Source organism: Palaemon carinicauda, chromosome 3, assembly GCF_036898095.1.
Source record: "Palaemon carinicauda isolate YSFRI2023 chromosome 3, ASM3689809v2, whole genome shotgun sequence".
NCBI lineage: Eukaryota > Metazoa > Arthropoda > Malacostraca > Decapoda > Palaemonidae > Palaemon > Palaemon carinicauda.
In genome coordinates, this window is record NC_090727.1 from 152,217,912 (window position 1) to 152,234,653 (window position 16,742).

At 37.1% G+C, this 16,742-nt stretch overlaps 1 protein-coding gene across 1 annotated transcript; it reads right to left on the reverse strand.

The window, feature by feature from the left end:
- Positions 1 to 423: 423 nt before the first annotated feature.
- Positions 424 to 14,049, reverse strand: Vps24 (vacuolar protein sorting 24). Its single transcript, XM_068370940.1, has 5 exons — positions 13,912 to 14,049; positions 11,095 to 11,155; positions 10,577 to 10,756; positions 9,577 to 9,788; positions 424 to 6,637 (listed from the first exon to the last, which is right to left on the reverse strand). The coding sequence occupies exons 1-5, from the start codon at positions 13,954 to 13,956 to the stop codon at positions 6,473 to 6,475; spliced, it is 663 nt and encodes a 220-aa protein (XP_068227041.1). The 5' UTR covers positions 13,957 to 14,049; the 3' UTR covers positions 424 to 6,472.
- Positions 14,050 to 16,742: the final 2,693 nt, after the last annotated feature.

Here is a 16,742-nt window from a genome sequence, read left to right on the forward strand (position 1 = left end):
TCACAAACGTGTCTACCCAGGGAGCCGAAATAATCTGCAATTCACCTGGAATGAAAAAGCAAAAGAGCATAAAACTATCCTAAGTAGAATGCCGAATAGTGTGTCGATAAAACGGCGGTATATGTTAAAGCTGCAGGTAGCGTATTAGCCTGTTTTGTTTATCTGGATAAAAGCTTAATGGCCGCTCCATCTTCGCTGAAGACATTTTAAATGGAAAAAGATTTGTGTTATGTGTAGGAACAAATTTACTATTTGGGATAATTATAAAAATACTTCAGTTTCATATGAAAAACTTAACAACCTATAAGACTTGATAACTCTGAATAGCAAAATTCTTTATACGTTAACTCTAGTTTCACAAAAACAAACACGTTAGGCAGGAATTCCTAAAAATGTCTTGTACTGGATAAAAAACAACACTGAGAAGATTTAGCTAAAAATGTATTCCTTTTACAAATTCCGACAACAGTATTGAACTGTGCTTAAAAACTAATGAAAAAAAATTTAAATAAGGCCAAAGTTGAAGCTAACAGCCGTCTAAATATACCTCAAAGCCATTACAAATTTACAGTTCCTTAGAAAAATAAACTAAGAGGTTAAACAGTCTTGTTAACAACATGGAGACTAACAGATACCATCTACTTTATATCAGAATAGAAATGTTAAAACAATGTTCTAAATTAACACACAAAATATGAACTCCACATCACGGTCTAGTTATGTGGCTTTGTCAATCTGCCATGCGAGAGAGAACTTAGCGTTTGGCACAGCAAAAGCTTTTGAAGGTATTGCTACGAGTCACGAACAGGAAGATTTTCATATATACACAATTGTAATTCGTTGAAATGCACAAAAACTGTCCATAATATGTTTTTTCAGACATCAATTGGCAGAAGAGAGGATAGAACAGTGGTTCCCAACCTGGGGGAAATTTGAAGCTTCCAGGGGGGAAATAATTACACAACCTACTAACTAAAACAAGCGGAAAATGTCCACATAGTACGTGCGGTAATTTGTTGTTAGCCTTTCAATTGGTATATGATCATATCATTTCTCACTGACATGATATTCAAGGGAAAAACTGGAATATCATGCCCATTTCTGAGGCAGGCGAGTGGGTATGAGGGCTGGGCGGGGCATGAAGGGGGAAATCTGGATGGTTGAACTGGGTGCGGGGGGGAAATGACTGAAAAAAAGGTTGGGAACCACTGGGATAGAAGGTAGTACTGTACACTAATTTAGAATAGAAATGATGGCTTTGTCTTGGCATATGGATCGGGGAATTAGTAATTAATTAGAACGTTTATGTCCCAATTTCTTAGAAAATCATGTCCACCATAATTCCCGACTACAGTGTGCCTCAAATGGTACCGTAGGCATCGTTAAGGATATACGACAGCCGCAATGCTTTGACTTTCAACTGGTGTCTTCTAACTAAAAGCTGATCAATCTAGAACTATATCTAGCTCTAATGTTGACTTATTGTACTATAACAATTTCATCAATTTGCTTAATGATAAGAACAATTCAGAAATCAAAATCAATAACTTTAGGACAATTTCCACATACAAAATGTACCAATTGGGTACTGGAAATACTACGGCACATGACTGTACATGAAATGACACATGGCTCACTGTGACCATTAATGTAGTACATTTGGCTTTGTGAGTTTTGGTACACACGGCAAGCCTTCGTTTCCGTAGATATAAGACTTTGATATACAGTATAGTGATAATACAATGTTATTTCTGGGTCGACCTGCGACGGCCGGTGAAACCACACTTGCACCACGCCACCGCCACCTACACGAACACCCTCCAGGTCATCCTTCTGTTTTGGACTTGCCAGATAAGTCAGTAGTGTTTTTTCGCAAGTGTTGTAAGTGTGGTTTCACCGGGCGTCACAGGTCTCTCCCCAGAAATAGATTTTTCCTAACAAAAATCCCTTTTAACTCTTTTACCCCCAGGCTTTTTGGAAATTTCCAACCCTTAACCCCCAAGGGGTTACTTTTTTCCCAGCACATTTTGGTGTATATTTCTTTTAAATTGCTCTAACAGCCTTAATTTTTGTCATAGAGAGGTCAGGTTGGTCTCATTCTCTTGGAAAATGTCTGAATTTTCTCAAAAAATTATCAAAAATATGAAAAAAATAAATTTTATAGTATTTTTTTGCAAGGACGTACCGGTACGTCCATGGGGGTAAAGGGATGGCTTTTGTGAAACGTACCAGTACGTCCTTTGGGGGTAAAAGGGTTAACATGTTAAGCGATCTGTTAAGTGTCCTTTCTGTCTGCAAACTATTACGGGTTTACATTTTAGAATTACCAGATGTCTCATCAACTTGCGGAAATGTGTACCAAAATTCACAAGGGGAAACTTTACAAATAACATATTTCATCCAAAGTTTATATCGATTCCAAATCACTCATGGCTCCGATACATTAGTATTCTAGAAAGTAAATATGTCCGATACATTAGTATTCTAGAAAGTAAATATGTAAGTACAACTAACATCATTATTAGCTTAGGGAAAGTTCATATGGGCTGTTGTGTGCTTGATGAAAGTAAGACCACACAAAGTCAATTTAACTTGATTTAGAAAACTTTCAACTGGAAAAAAATGTGGCTATGTATACGCAAAGAAAGAGATAATGAGAGGCAAATATCACTTAAAAAACAAGTGAAGTTACATCACATAATGATGTGATATGAAATTAAATTTCAACAATAAATTAAAATAAACCATGAGACTGCAAAGGTAGACTATTCATTAGTCCGATTTGTAGTTTTGGGAAGGTTTCCAGTTTAGTGAGGTCTGAAAGATTAGCCAAGTGGACCCTAAATACGGTACAATAATTTGTAAACCATGAGACAGCGATAGTAAATTAATCATTAGAAAGATTAGTAAAGTTTTGGGAAGGTTTCCAGCTTAGTGAGGTATGACAGTTTAGCAAACTGGACAAATTGCTACTAGCATTCTAAGATTAATTTCAACCATTAATATAGTTTATTGATACAGGATATGAATTCCAAACACATTTCAAGCTTAAATCAGGAAATTATTTCTCTCGTTTGTCTTCGATCTTTGTGAATATTCGCCTGACTTCTCACTCGGTCCGAGACCTCATTTACAGATTTTAATGACAAAATTAACATTAACAGTCTAAACATGAATTTATATAACAGTACTGTTGGTGATGTAATGACAAAGTAACACCGCTAACAATATTCTCATCAACCACACGAGATTATATAATACCGCATGCTGTTAAATATTACGCAGAAAATATATTAAAAAAATTCACGACTCAAAAGTTAAATCTCGTCTGATACGGCTACGTACGTGGCCCTACTCTAAGAAACCGCTGTAATAAATGTTGGCTGGAAGGGAAAAAGAGTCATCTTTTAGAGACCTGCTAAGGTTATTTGCCCATGAATTATCAGCATAAAGATATCTAAGCCTGTTTTATACACTACTTAAAACCTCATCTTACTCAAAACAAAATTAAAAATAGCTGTTTAGTCTTTAATGACCCTTTTCCCATTAAAAGATGTTTTAAATTACCATTACCATAACACAGTCGGAAATCTTTCATTTGGTATAATACTGTAAATGCCCTTGTTCGTAAATATAAAAAATTTTAAGTTTTATTTTTTATAGCTCAAACCGGAATCATTTAAAATAAGAAGTATTTTTAGCAGAGCCAGAATGGCTGTTCAATCCGTTAATGAGGTAGTTACAACAGATGGTGTGCTTGAGTGAGTAGCCCGGCACATCCAATTGTCAAAGCCAAAATTTTTGACCTTCGGCTCAGGACCGAGATGAAATTATTGAGGGGGAAAGTACAACTTTAAAGGATTTCAAGTAGTCCCCATATCATTATTAGTTTTATTATTATTACTTGCTAAGCCACAAGCTTATTTTTAAAAGCAGGATGCTATAAGCCCAAGGGCGCAATCAGATGAGCCCAGCAAGGAAAGGAAACTGATAGAAGAGTGCGCCTGAGTGTACCCACAATCATGATAACTAACCCAAGACAGTGGATGACCATAGTACAGAGGCTATGGCACTACCCATGACTAGAGAATAAATGGTTTGTTTTTGTAGTATCCTTCTCTTAGCTGCTTACCATAGCTAAAGAGTCTCTTCTACCCTTACCAAGTGGAAAGTAGCTACACAACAATTACAGTGTAGTAGTTAACCCCCGGAGTGAAGGATAATTTTTCTTTTAGTGTTGTCAGATGTATGAGGAAAGAGGCGATAGTGTAAAGAATAGAACAGAACTCGTTGCATACGTTAACTACCTCGTTAGCAAATCCAACGGCCGCCCCAGCTCCACCAGAGACATTCCCTATTTTAAAAGACGAAACGCTTGTAGACACGTGGGAACAAATTTGCCTTTCTTTATTCCAATAATCCAAAGCTACATTAAACCAATGATGAGATCAAATAACAATTCTGTACCCAATGAGTCCTTTTATTTTTCAAATTAAATAGAGCATGACTACTACTTAAAGATTTTTATTTTGAAAAGGAACAATATCACATTCCTATTCAAATCTCATGACGCGGACCTTATGGACAAAGTTGATTTCAATCTTCAACCCTAAAGCTGACAGTAAGAGATACATTATACACAAATACTGGCACAGTTTACTTATTTCATCTACATCGCATGGTTTCGGCTTTCTTCACGATGAATACTACTTCCCTCTTTATTTATAATCCTGAATGCTGATCTTGAAAGCTTAAATGAATGATGATGAAACAACCTGACCTACTCCCCTGTTGATGTTTCAGGTTGCTGGGAGAGGACAAAAAGTTCGCTAAAATCTAATCTGCTTAGAAATAAATTTGGTTGTTTAGATTTTATTTCTCAAGGTTTTTCCTTTATCGCAGTTGTTGCCAGATTTAAATAGACCATATTAATCCTCGTTTGGATTGGATTAGCAAAATTTGGGTTATATGGCCCTGAGGTCCTTCAGCCTGGGGAATAAAAACCTGCTGTTAAGTTACGGAAGAAACGGCAGGAAAAGAGATAATGAAAGCTAGTAAACAGGTACAGCTAGAAGCAAAAGGAGGTTTGCAAAGACCCTTTTGAAATACCTACAGTAGACTGCAAGAAACCTCTTATTATTAAACAATGTTCTAATTTTGGCTTCTCCAAAATCAGACGAAAATAAAGATGATCTTTCTCTATGTGATCTTCCTCCATTAGATTTGACCTCGGTTCTTGTGTGCCATTTCAATGACCTTAACCTCTGCGAGGTTGCCCTTTGTCCTCTATGGCGATACTGTATTGTTCTGCTACAGAACGACATTTATAATAATTAAAAAATTTACACAAGTTGAAAAGCTAATCTATAGTCAATTTCTTTTAATGAGGCGCATTTGCACCGACTCGCAGCGATGCCCTTTTAGCTCGGAAAAGTTTCCTGATCGCTGATTGATTAGAATTATCTTGTCCAACCAATCAGTGATCAGGAAACTATCCCGAGCTAAAAGGGCACCTCTGCGAGTCGGTGCAAACCTGCCTTGCTAAAAAAAATTGACTTTAGTTATGACTGCTAAAGATCTACTGTACTGAACTGAAATGATTATCAGAACTAAACTCAAAGCAAATTTATAAAATGAACTACCAATCTGTCTAGAAACTAAATCTTAAATAAAAAAAACTGAAGTAGCAATCCAATGTCTGTCTAAAAAAGTAAAAAATATTTAAACCAAAGCTTTACATCTCTTCCTATTCTAAGTTCCCAAGACTCAAATTTTAATCCTTCGAGATACAGGTAATGTTTTTCAACAAAACAACACTTTTTGATATGCATAAAAATGTACCAAACAAATAAAATCTTGTGTGAAATTTATGAGCTCAATAAATTTCAATATTCAAGAATAATTTACTTTTTTAAAGCATCTTGTACGTAATCAGTTTTCTGCCATTTCAAAATACACTAACGTATCATTTCTCCATGAAGGTACTGACGAAGAAATTTCACCGTAAGGGAGTGACTTGCTTAAATCGATAAAGTACCACAACTCCACTGACTATGAAGTAATAATGTATCCATGTTAAATCATCATAAAACGCTTCGTTCATGAACTGCGAGAATCAATAATGTAACTGGATTTCAAAGAGTTTCTCAACTATCATCCATAGCCGAATAAATGCTAATGCAGCTTACACATTTTAAGCGATACTTCTGACGTCGTAAGCCAAATATATTGATAAATTAGTAAATGGCATACAAATATACCTATAAATTAGTAGACATAAATCATAGTTATATAATCTATATATTTGCTCATTACAACCCACGATACTAAAATATGACTACAGTACTGTGAAACCAAAATATTAAAGAATTATCTCTTAATAAATACTGTATAAACTATGGTATTTAAATTTACGCTTTCAAATCATCAACGCAGAGCTTAGGACAACGATTACGTCTCCCTCTGCCTTCCTTCAACTCCTCAGGGCTTCTAAGCGACTCCTCATTTCTTCCATGTCTTCTTCCGGCTCTGCTTCTTCCGGCTCGATGGCCGCGGCGCCCTCGGGCTCGGCTGGTAGGGCGTCCGTCACCATGGCAGGGGCCTCGCCCATCTGGCCGGCTGTGACTTCCCAGAGAATCTGTGATAAAGTGAGAAGTTAGTAATTACCAAATTAACCCTTTTACCCCCAAAAGGTCGTACTGGTACGTTTCACAAAATTCATCCCGTTACCCCCATGGACGTACCGGTACGTCCTTGCAATAAACTGCTATTTACATTTTTTTTGCATATTTTTGATAACTTTATGAGAAACTTCAGGCATTTTCCAAAATAATGAGACCAACCTGACCTCTCTATGACGAAAATTAAGGCTGTTAACGCAATTTTAAAAAAATATATTGCCAAATGTGCTTAAAAAAAAAACACGCCTGGGGGTTAAGGGTTGGAAAGTTCCAAATAGCTTGGGGGTAAAAGGGTTAATCAACAGTTATATAAATCAAGAGGTCAAATTTAGTATCAGTTCACAGAAAAATCTAAATATACATTTCACTTGTAAGAACGATATTAACTTAAGGGCACCTGTTGTGGTACAACACTGTAACAACTGATGCAAAATTTCTTGCCTTTGAGAATAGAGCATTGAGAAGGATTTTAGGAATCAAATGGCAGCTACATGTAACAAATGTGGCAATTAACGAGGTGGCAGGGGTGCCCAATGTGAACGATATACAGTAGTTAGATTGTCAAGATCAAGGTGAGTTAGTCAAGGCTGTACCTGAAAGGATGTGGTAGGCCAAGAAAAACATGGCTAATGACAAAGAGCAGGAAGGGCGAATCTGAGAATTGTGTTGAGCTCAGAGCGATGGCAGAGGAAAGAGACATTTGGTATGAATTCATTGAGGCCCTATGCTTCCCATGGATGCTAGAGGATTAATTAAAAGTATTAATTATTTTTATACGGGGTCTAAGTCATTATCTACAGTATTACCCTTTTTTTGCGATGGTTTTCCGATACTTCCTTATCCTTCACCCTGATACCGCTATCTCTAATACGTCTTTGACAAACTGTTGCTCGACTTGCCGTTTTATGTCTCGGTTATCTCGGGCCTTGAGAGCCCTCTGCTACTTTTGCAAAGCAATCTTATGTGAATTTAGCCTTTGATAACAACACTTTTCTACAATCTTCATCTTCTTTGTCAGAGGCTACCTTGCCGATGAATTTACAGTAGTCCAAGTTTAATAAACAGACCATGAGACTTTGCTCTCTCTTTTTTTTAACAGGATATTTCTAGTAATCTAACCATCTCCTTCTATTTATACCAAGCTGCAGTTAGTATTTTTTTACTTTTCTTATTGCCATTTTAATCTGCTACAATGTCCTGCACGCCCCAAAACCAACAGAAAAATTCTGCCATCTCCTTCTATTTAAATCAAGCTGCAGTTAGTATTTTTTCACTTTTCTTATTGACATTTTAATCTGCTACAATGTCCTGTACGCCCCAAAACCAACAGAAAAATTCTGCCTCTACCGCAATACTCTTCTCCACTAACCTCCCTTCCCCTCATTTGCTCTTTCTGATAGATTTCAGGAACAAAATCTCTTACTCTTTGATTAATTTGAAACCCTGAGTGCCTCTTGTGATGCCATCTGTTACAGTCCTTGCACTAGACTGCGTTCACGCCCAATAATTTTCCTGCGTAAGCTACATGTCTAGCTTCCTTTCTCTACTGTGCTTTTTATTTTGCTTTCCTTCCATTCACCATAAGCTTCATTCTGCTTGTGTTGACTTTTAACCCTTTTACAGTACCTCCAATGGACATACTGGTACATTTCACAAAACTCATCCCTTTAACCCCATGGACATACTGGTATGTCCTTGCAAAAAACTGCTATTTACATTTTTTTGCATATATTTGATAACTTTTTGAGAAACTTCAGGCATTTTCCAAAAGAATGAGACCCACCTGACCTCTCTATGACCAAAATTAAGGCTGTTAGAGCAATTTAAAAAATATATATTGCAAAATGTGCTTGAAAAAAAAATGCCTTGGGGGTTAAGGGTTGGAAAGTTCCAAATAGCCTGGGGGTAAAAGGGTTAATAACCCTGATTTGGTCATACAGCAAAGTTAGAAATATTCTTATGGTTGTAGTAGCCTATCAGAAACATCCCTGACTCTCAGTCCCTTTGAGGTCTGATCTCCACTCAAGCCCAATTAGTTTTCAGCAGTCTTCACAACTGAGCCATCCTTGTGAACTAGGAATGTTCTTCCCTGAGCCTTGCTTGGGTGGAGAGTGGCTTAGGTGGTGATCAAATGTGTCTATGGATGATCTGTAGGACTTTTACTTATCTCTTGCCTCAGCCACTCATAAGCAACCTTTAAAGAGCCTAAAAATTCAATTAAACCAACAATTCAGGTGCCTCAAGTCTTACCGTTCTGGCCTTTAGCATTTTGTCTTGAATGGGAGGTGGAAATACGAGTCAAGCGAAGGAGATTCTTTAGTCCCCCCCCTCAACGGCACACTTACAGGTTCTGGTGGCCTATGCGGTAACGTCTCTGACTGGTGAATGCCAGACTGGGGTTAGAGTCCCGCTCAAACTCATTAGTGTCTTTGGTCGCTGCAACCTCAACATCCTTGTGAGCTTAGGATGGGGGGGAAGCCTATAGGTCCGTCTGCTGAGTTATCAGCAGCCATTGTCTGGCCGTCCTTGGTCTTAGCTGTTTATATGGTCAGTCTCTAGGGCATTGTCCTCCCTGATAGGGCAATGTCACTTTCCCTTGCCTTTGCCATTCATGAGCAGCCTTTAAGGCTTTAAACCCTCCAGGTACGTAAGTCGGTCGTAGGCAAACTATAAAAAATTCCCTCTTCTTCTTCTTCTTCTTTGTCTACATCTCCTCCCACTTCTATGTGAGGTCGATGTTTCTGACAAGCTTCTCCATCTACATCTGTCCCACACTTCATCACCAGTTAATCCCTTTGATCGAAGGTCATCCTTGATACAGTCCATCCACCTTCGCTTTGGTCTCCCTCTCCTTCTCGTTCCCTGTACCTCCATTTCCATCACCCTCTAAACTCACCTTATCCACTTCCTGTTGCGCCTCCTCCTCCAGTTCCTCCGGTTCCAGACTCTCCATTGTGTCCTCCAGCATTTCCTCGATGATCCCAGCCTTCATCATCTCTCGGCTCAGGTCCATCATGGTCTTGCTGATCTCGGGGAGCTTCACCAACTCTTGCATCGCCTTCATCACTTCCGTCGACTGCTGCAGGGAGCCGGCGACTCGAAGGGTGGCTGAAATGGGAAAAAGAAAGTCTTAGTGATTAAAACCAGGTGAAATTTAAAAAGCTTCAAGTTTAAGGGGCCCAATAGGGAAAGCAGCCCATTGCAAGAAATGTAAATATGAAGAGCCAACAAACAATAAAGGAGGAATAAAACAAAATATAAGAACAATAACATCTAGTTTTGGTGTGCAAGATTCTTTTTAAGCATTCCAATGAAGACCCACACCAAGTTGTGAGACCGGCAATGATGTATGGAGCGGAGACGTGGGCAATAAAGAAGACAGAAGAGAAGAAACTGGATGTGGCAGAGATGAGAATGTTGAGATGGATGCGTGGGGTGACAAGAAGAGATAAGATACGGAATGAGGTAATTAGGGGTACCACAGGAGTTAGAGAACTATCCGATAAGATCCAAGAAAGTAGACTGAGGTGGTATGGTCATGTCATGAGAAGAGATGTACAGTACATTGGGAAGAGAATGATGGAAATGGAGGTACAGGGAACGAGACGGAGAGGGAGACCAGAGTGAAGGTGGATGGACTGTATCAAGGATGACATTCGATCAAAGGGATTAAACAGTGATGAAGTGTGGGACAAATGTAGATGGAGAAAGCTGGCCAGAAACATTGACCCTACATAGAAGTGGGAAAAGATACTGACAAAGAAGAAGAAGAAGAATGAAGACCCACACCAAGATTTTACAAATCCACACATGAATGGCAAATTCATGGCTCAACATAGAAGAGGTATTCTAACGAGTGAAAGAATAATAACGATGTGTTCGAAACGCCGGCTTACCAAGCTGAGCCTTCATCTGGCACTGAACGGAGTTTAGGTGGGCCTTGCTGGTGTATATGCGCGCGATGGCTTTCCGCGACTGGACAAGTTCTTTGGCGAGCATGCGACACACTTCTTTGTCATTCTTTTTGGCAGCTTCTTTGAGTGAACGCTTCACTTTTTCCTCCTCGCGTTGGACGGCTATTTTCGAGAAAAAGAATTAGCAGATAGTAAGTGTATATATGTGTATAGCTCTTGAGATTAAGATACAGCCTTACAGTATTAAAATACAGCATTAATCAATTATTTTCAGTACATTAATAAAACCACAGAAAAGCTCCAAACATTGTATGTTCTTGAATATACCATGGGAAGCAACAATTTATTATAATTATTGCATTTGGTTTAAGCTTCCAACATCTACAAATAATTCATATTATTACGACAAAATGTGGGACTAACATAATTAAATAGGAAAATTCAAATCATAACAGAATTTATAGTAAACTTGAAGTTTAATAATGAAATAACTACATTACCTCTGATCTGACGATCCAGGCCATATCCTTCTTTCCTTATCTTACTGCACCATTCGTTGACCTGGATAACGGAGAAGACATTAATATTATCATTATTATTACTGTATTAATATAATTATTACTATTATTATCATTATTATTAATATAATCATTATTATAATTATTACTTGCTAAGCTACAACCCTAGTTGGAAAAGCAAGATGCTATAGGCCCAGGGGCTCCAACAGGGAAAATAGCCCGGTGAGGAAAAGAAACAAGGTAAATTAAAATGTTTTAGGTACAGTACAGTACCAACATTAAAATATCTCCTAAATAAACTATAAAAACTTTAACAATAAAAGAGGAATAGAAATAGGATAGAATAGTGTGCTCGAGTCTACCCTCAAGCAAGAGAACTCTAGCCCAAGACAGTGACAGACTATGGTACGTGATGGATTATCATTATAATTATTTACATATACAGTATATATATGATTATCATTGTTATATGTACCTTTATTGCTAATACACCTTTAGCATATATGTTGTGTTAGGAATACATGTATGCAAGTATTCTTGTTTATTGGAGCATAGGGAATAATATGTAACATTTATATCATCTCATGTGGCATGCATTTCATATTTTAATTATCTGGCATTATTGCAACCAGTCTTTCCCGTAGCCCGCCACTGTTCACAGCTCCTCCAGTGTAATACGTTTATTTTGATTATTTTCACTTATTATATGGCTTAAGAACTTACGCAAGTGTTTCTGTGAAAACCTTTTTTACTTTTTATCTAATGATAACTAAGAGTACAGAGGCTATGACACTACCCAAGACTAGAGAACTATAGTTTGATTTTGGAGTGTCCTCCTAGAAGAGCTGCTTACATATATGAAACATACAAAACTATAGCAGACGAATTATTATTACAGTAGCCCTTAAAATTAAGGAATAAATCATAAGAAATTGCTCTTGATGTTAGCAAAAATTTAATGTTCACGTACAAAGAGATCGAGTCGTCATAACTTTTCCAAATTTCCAAAACTTGGGTGTTCTGATGAATGTCTCACTTGGTTTCACAAATGAGACACTCATCTAAGCTCCTTCTTCCAGTGGTAATGTCTTTGCCTAGCATTCGCATGGCAGCGGATCGATCGAAGTCCGGGAATGAGTATGAGTTTGTTTACTGGGGAGGCCACTGCTGTGGTTGAGCACCAGTTAGGAACTGGGCCTTCCCCGGCTTTTCGGCAACTTCTATTTGCGTTCATCTATCAGAATCCAGACTTGGATGATTTCTACTTCGATTGTCTTACCATTATAGCCGAGATACAAAATGACAGAAAGGCCTCATCATAGTCGTTAAATTCTGTTTCTCCGACTGACTGCCGTGACTCAAGGGCTCTGGATTTTGTCGCTGAATCAGGCTGTGAGCAAATCGGTAAGCTACTCAGAGGTCTGGTGACTGGTTGGACCCATTGTGTTGTAACAAGTAAGGTTGGTTCTCCAGTAAGGGCATCTGACCATGCCTTGGTTTCATTAGTAATCATGACTAATATATATATATATAGATATATATATATATATATATATATATATATATATATATATATATATATATATATATATATATATATATATATATATATATATATATATATCTATATGCCTATTGACGCAAAGAGTCTCTAGTAGTAGTAGGAGATGATGAACCACTTGGAAGGAGAAAAAAAAAAGAAGGAAAAGAGTCTTCAAAAGAAGGATTGTCCTTTGATAAAGAAAGTGCAAGCTCTTTATCTTAAGGTCAATATCTAGACTCTGAAGAATTAGTAAGAGCCACATGGTTCGTCCTAATTATTCCTTCAGAGTCCCGATATTGACCTTAAGATAAAGAGGTTGTACTTTCTTTATAAAAGGACAATCCTTCCTCAAAGACTCTTCTCCTTTTTTTATATCTCCTTCCAAGTGGTTCATCCTAACTATTTCTTCAGAGTCCCGATATTGACCTTAAGATATAGAGCTTGTAATTTCTTTATCAAAGGACAATTTTTCCTCAAAGAATGCTCTCCACCTTTTATATTATTATTATTATTATTATTATTATTATTATTATTATTATTATTATTATTCTTATTATTATTAACAAAAAAGAAGGACTATAATGTAAAACCAAAAAGACGTTAATTCTACTAAGCAAATAAATTACCATTCAATTGAATCTGATATTATTATTATTATCATTATTATTATTATCCATTATCAATATTATTATTACTATTATCATTACTATTATTATTATTATTATCATCATTATTACTAGCTAAGCTACAACTCTAAATGGAAAAGCAGGGCTCCACTAGTCCATGGCTCCATGCAAAATAGCCCAGTGAGGAAAGAAATTAAGGATATAAACTATATATATGAGAAGTAATGAATCATACATGTAAAATATCTTTAAGATAAGATAGAAATATCACTTCATAATACTCAATATACCAAATGACGGATGACTTTCTTAATATATGTTGATTTGACTTTCCTAAGTAAGCTAAGCTAGGTTAGGTTAAGGCTATAATATATTACATATTAACGTTATTATACGGTTAATAATTACCGTTACCGTACATGGCAATACCATACCGTTACCTCATCTTCGAAAGGATATAAAAACGACCAAGCTATAACTCCAACCATGAAAACTTAACCTAACCTAACCTGAACAGTCTCAAATCCATCGTAGGTCTGAAATAGCCTCGGTGAAAATCCTTCGCTATGGCCAGCCTTAAAAATCATATACATTGAATAAATGCAATTTAGGAGTTTATGAATACATTACCTGATCCTTGGGGGCCTTGGAGGGCGACTTTGAGAACAACCCCATAATGACAAGTTGTAAAACAATCGGTTGTTAACTTTGGTTGTGAATTAACTCTTACGTCGTCTTGCTCCAATGAGTCAACCAGGGTTGCCAGTTTGGCCTTTTTTCCGGCCCAAAAAAAAACTCAAATTTGACCTTTTTTATTTAAATAGGTTGGCCTTTAGTAATATGAAAAATGCCGAGCCTTAAATACTATATTATTGACCTTTTTCTATTAATGGGTTGACCTTTTAAAGCCTCTGTTGATTAGAAATTGACCTTTTTCTCATTTAGAAAACCTGGCAACCCTGGAGTCAACTGGATCGTCCGAATGCGTTACTATTTGACTTAGGACGAAAATAACCAAAATTTCCCTTTTTTATTAATAAATAACAAATTTATAATATATATAAATATAATTATAAATTTTATAAATACAAATTTAATATATATATTCAAATATATTACTAAATAAATTATTATATGACATTCTAGCAATACTGAGATGAACACATTCGGACAAGGCCATAATGGATGTCAACAAACAGGATATTTTGCAGCGTACGAATTTATTTATTAATTCAACAAAATACATTAAATACATTTAAAAATACATTCTCGTCCTTAATAAATATTCAAATAATTAATATATATGGTAATCATCTGGATAACTAGTTTGAATTCGAATAAACTAGATTAGGCAAGATGATTGAGAGATTAATTAAATCTATTAGGACATCTTAAGTATCAAGAGATGTGCATGAGTGTTGTAATTCAAGAGGTATTAGTTTGTTGAGTGTAGTTGGAAAAGTGTATGGTAGGATACTGATTAATAGGATTAAGGATAAAACAGAGAATGCAATCTTGGAAGTACAGGGTGGTTTTAGAAGGAGTACTGATTAATAGGATTAAGGATAAAACAGAGAATGTAATCTGGGAAGTACAGGGTGGTTTTAGAAGGAGTACTGATTAATAGGATTAAGGATAAAACAGAGAATGTAATCTGGGAAGTACAGGGTGGTTTTAGAAGGAGTACTGATTAATAGGATTAAGGATAAAACAGAGAATGTAATCTGGGAAGTACAGGGTGGTTTTAGAAGGAGTACTGATTAATAGGATTAAGGATAAAACAGAGAATGCAATCTTGGAAGTACAGGGTGGTTTTAGAAGGAGTACTGATTAATAGGATTAAGGATAAAACAGAGAATGCAATCTTGGAAGTACAGGGTGGTTTTAGAAGGAGTACTGATTAATAGGATTAAGGATAAAACAGAGAATGCAATCTTGGAAGTACAGGGTGGTTTTAGAAGGAGTACTGATTAATAGGATTAAGGATAAAACAGAGAATGCAATCTTGGAAGTACAGGGTGGTTTTAGAAGGAGTACTGATTAATAGGATTAAGGATAAAACAGAGAATGCAATCTTGGAAGTACAGGGTGGTTTTAGAAGGAGTACTGATTAATAGGATTAAGGATAAAACAGAGAATGCAATCTTGGAAGTACAGGGTGGTTTTAGAAGGAGTACTGATTAATAGGATTAAGGATAAAACAGAGAATGCAATCTTGGAAGTACAGGGTGGTTTTAGAAGGAGTACTGATTAATAGGATTAAGGATAAAACAGAGAATGCAATCTGGGAAGTACAGGGTGGTTTTAGAAGAGGTAGGGGTTGTATGAATCAGATTTTTACAGTTAGGCAGATATGCGAGAAATATTTAGCAAAAGGTAAGGAGGTGTATGTTGCGTTTATGGATCTGGAGAAAGCGTATGATAGAGTTGATAGGGAAGCAATGTGGAATGTGATGAGGTTATATGGAGTTGATGGAAGGTTGTTGCAAGCAGTGAAAAGTTTATACGAAGGTAGTAAAGCATGTGTTAGAATAGGAAATGAAGTGAGCGATTGGTTTCCGGTGAGAGTGGGGCTGAGACAGGGATGTGTGATGTCGCCGTGGTTGTTTAACTTGTATGTTGATGGAGTGGTGAGAGAGGTGAATGCTCGAGTGCTTGGACGAGGATTAAAACTGGTAGGCGAGAATGATCATGAATGGGAGGTAAATCAGTTGTTGTTTGCGGATGATACTGTACTGGTAGCAGACACAGAAGAGAAGCTTGACCGACTAGTGACAGAATTTGGAAGGGTGTGTGAGAGAAGGAAGTTGAGAGTTAATGTGGGTAAGAGTAAGGTTATGAGATGTACGAGAAGGGAAGGTGGTGCAAGGTTGAATGTCATGTTGAATGGAGAGTTACTTGAGGAGGTGGATCAGTTTAAGTACTTGGGGTCTGTTGTTGCAGCAAATGGTGGAGTGGAAGCAGATGTACGTCAGAGAGTGAATGAAGGTTGCAAAGTGTTGGGGGCAGTTAAGGGAGTAGTAAAAAATAGAGGGTTGGGCATGAATGTAAAGAGAGTTCTGTATGAGAAAATGATTGTACCAACTGTGATGTATGGATCGGAGTTGTGGGGAATGAAAGTGACGGAGAGACAGAAATTGAATGTGTTTGAGATGAAGTGTCTGAGGAGTATGGCTGGTGTATCTCGAGGAGATAGGGTTAGGAACGAAGTAGTGAGGGTAAGAACGGGTGTAAGAAATGAGTTAGCAGCTAGAGTGGATATGAATGGGTTGAGGTGGTTTGGCCATGTTGAGAGGATGGAAAATGGCTGTCTGCTAAAGAGGGTGATGAATGCAAGAGTTGATGGGAGAAGAACGAGAGGAAGGCCAAGGTTTGGGTGGATGGATGGAGTAAGGGAAGCTCTGGGTGATAGGAGGATAGATGTGAGAGAGGCAAGAGAGCGTGCTAGAAATAGGAATGAA

Coding starts and splice junctions, on each gene's coding strand:
- Vps24 (XM_068370940.1), bottom strand. CDS start 13,956: ATGGGGTTGTTCTCAAAGTCGCCCTCCAAGGCCCCCAAGGATCAG. Junction 9,789..10,576: donor CCAGATGAAGGCTCAGCTTG/GTAAGCCGGCGT, acceptor TTCCCATTTCAG/CCACCCTTCGAGTCGCCGGC. Junction 6,638..9,576: donor CGCAACAGGAAGTGGATAAG/GTGAGTTTAGAG, acceptor ACTTTATCACAG/ATTCTCTGGGAAGTCACAGC.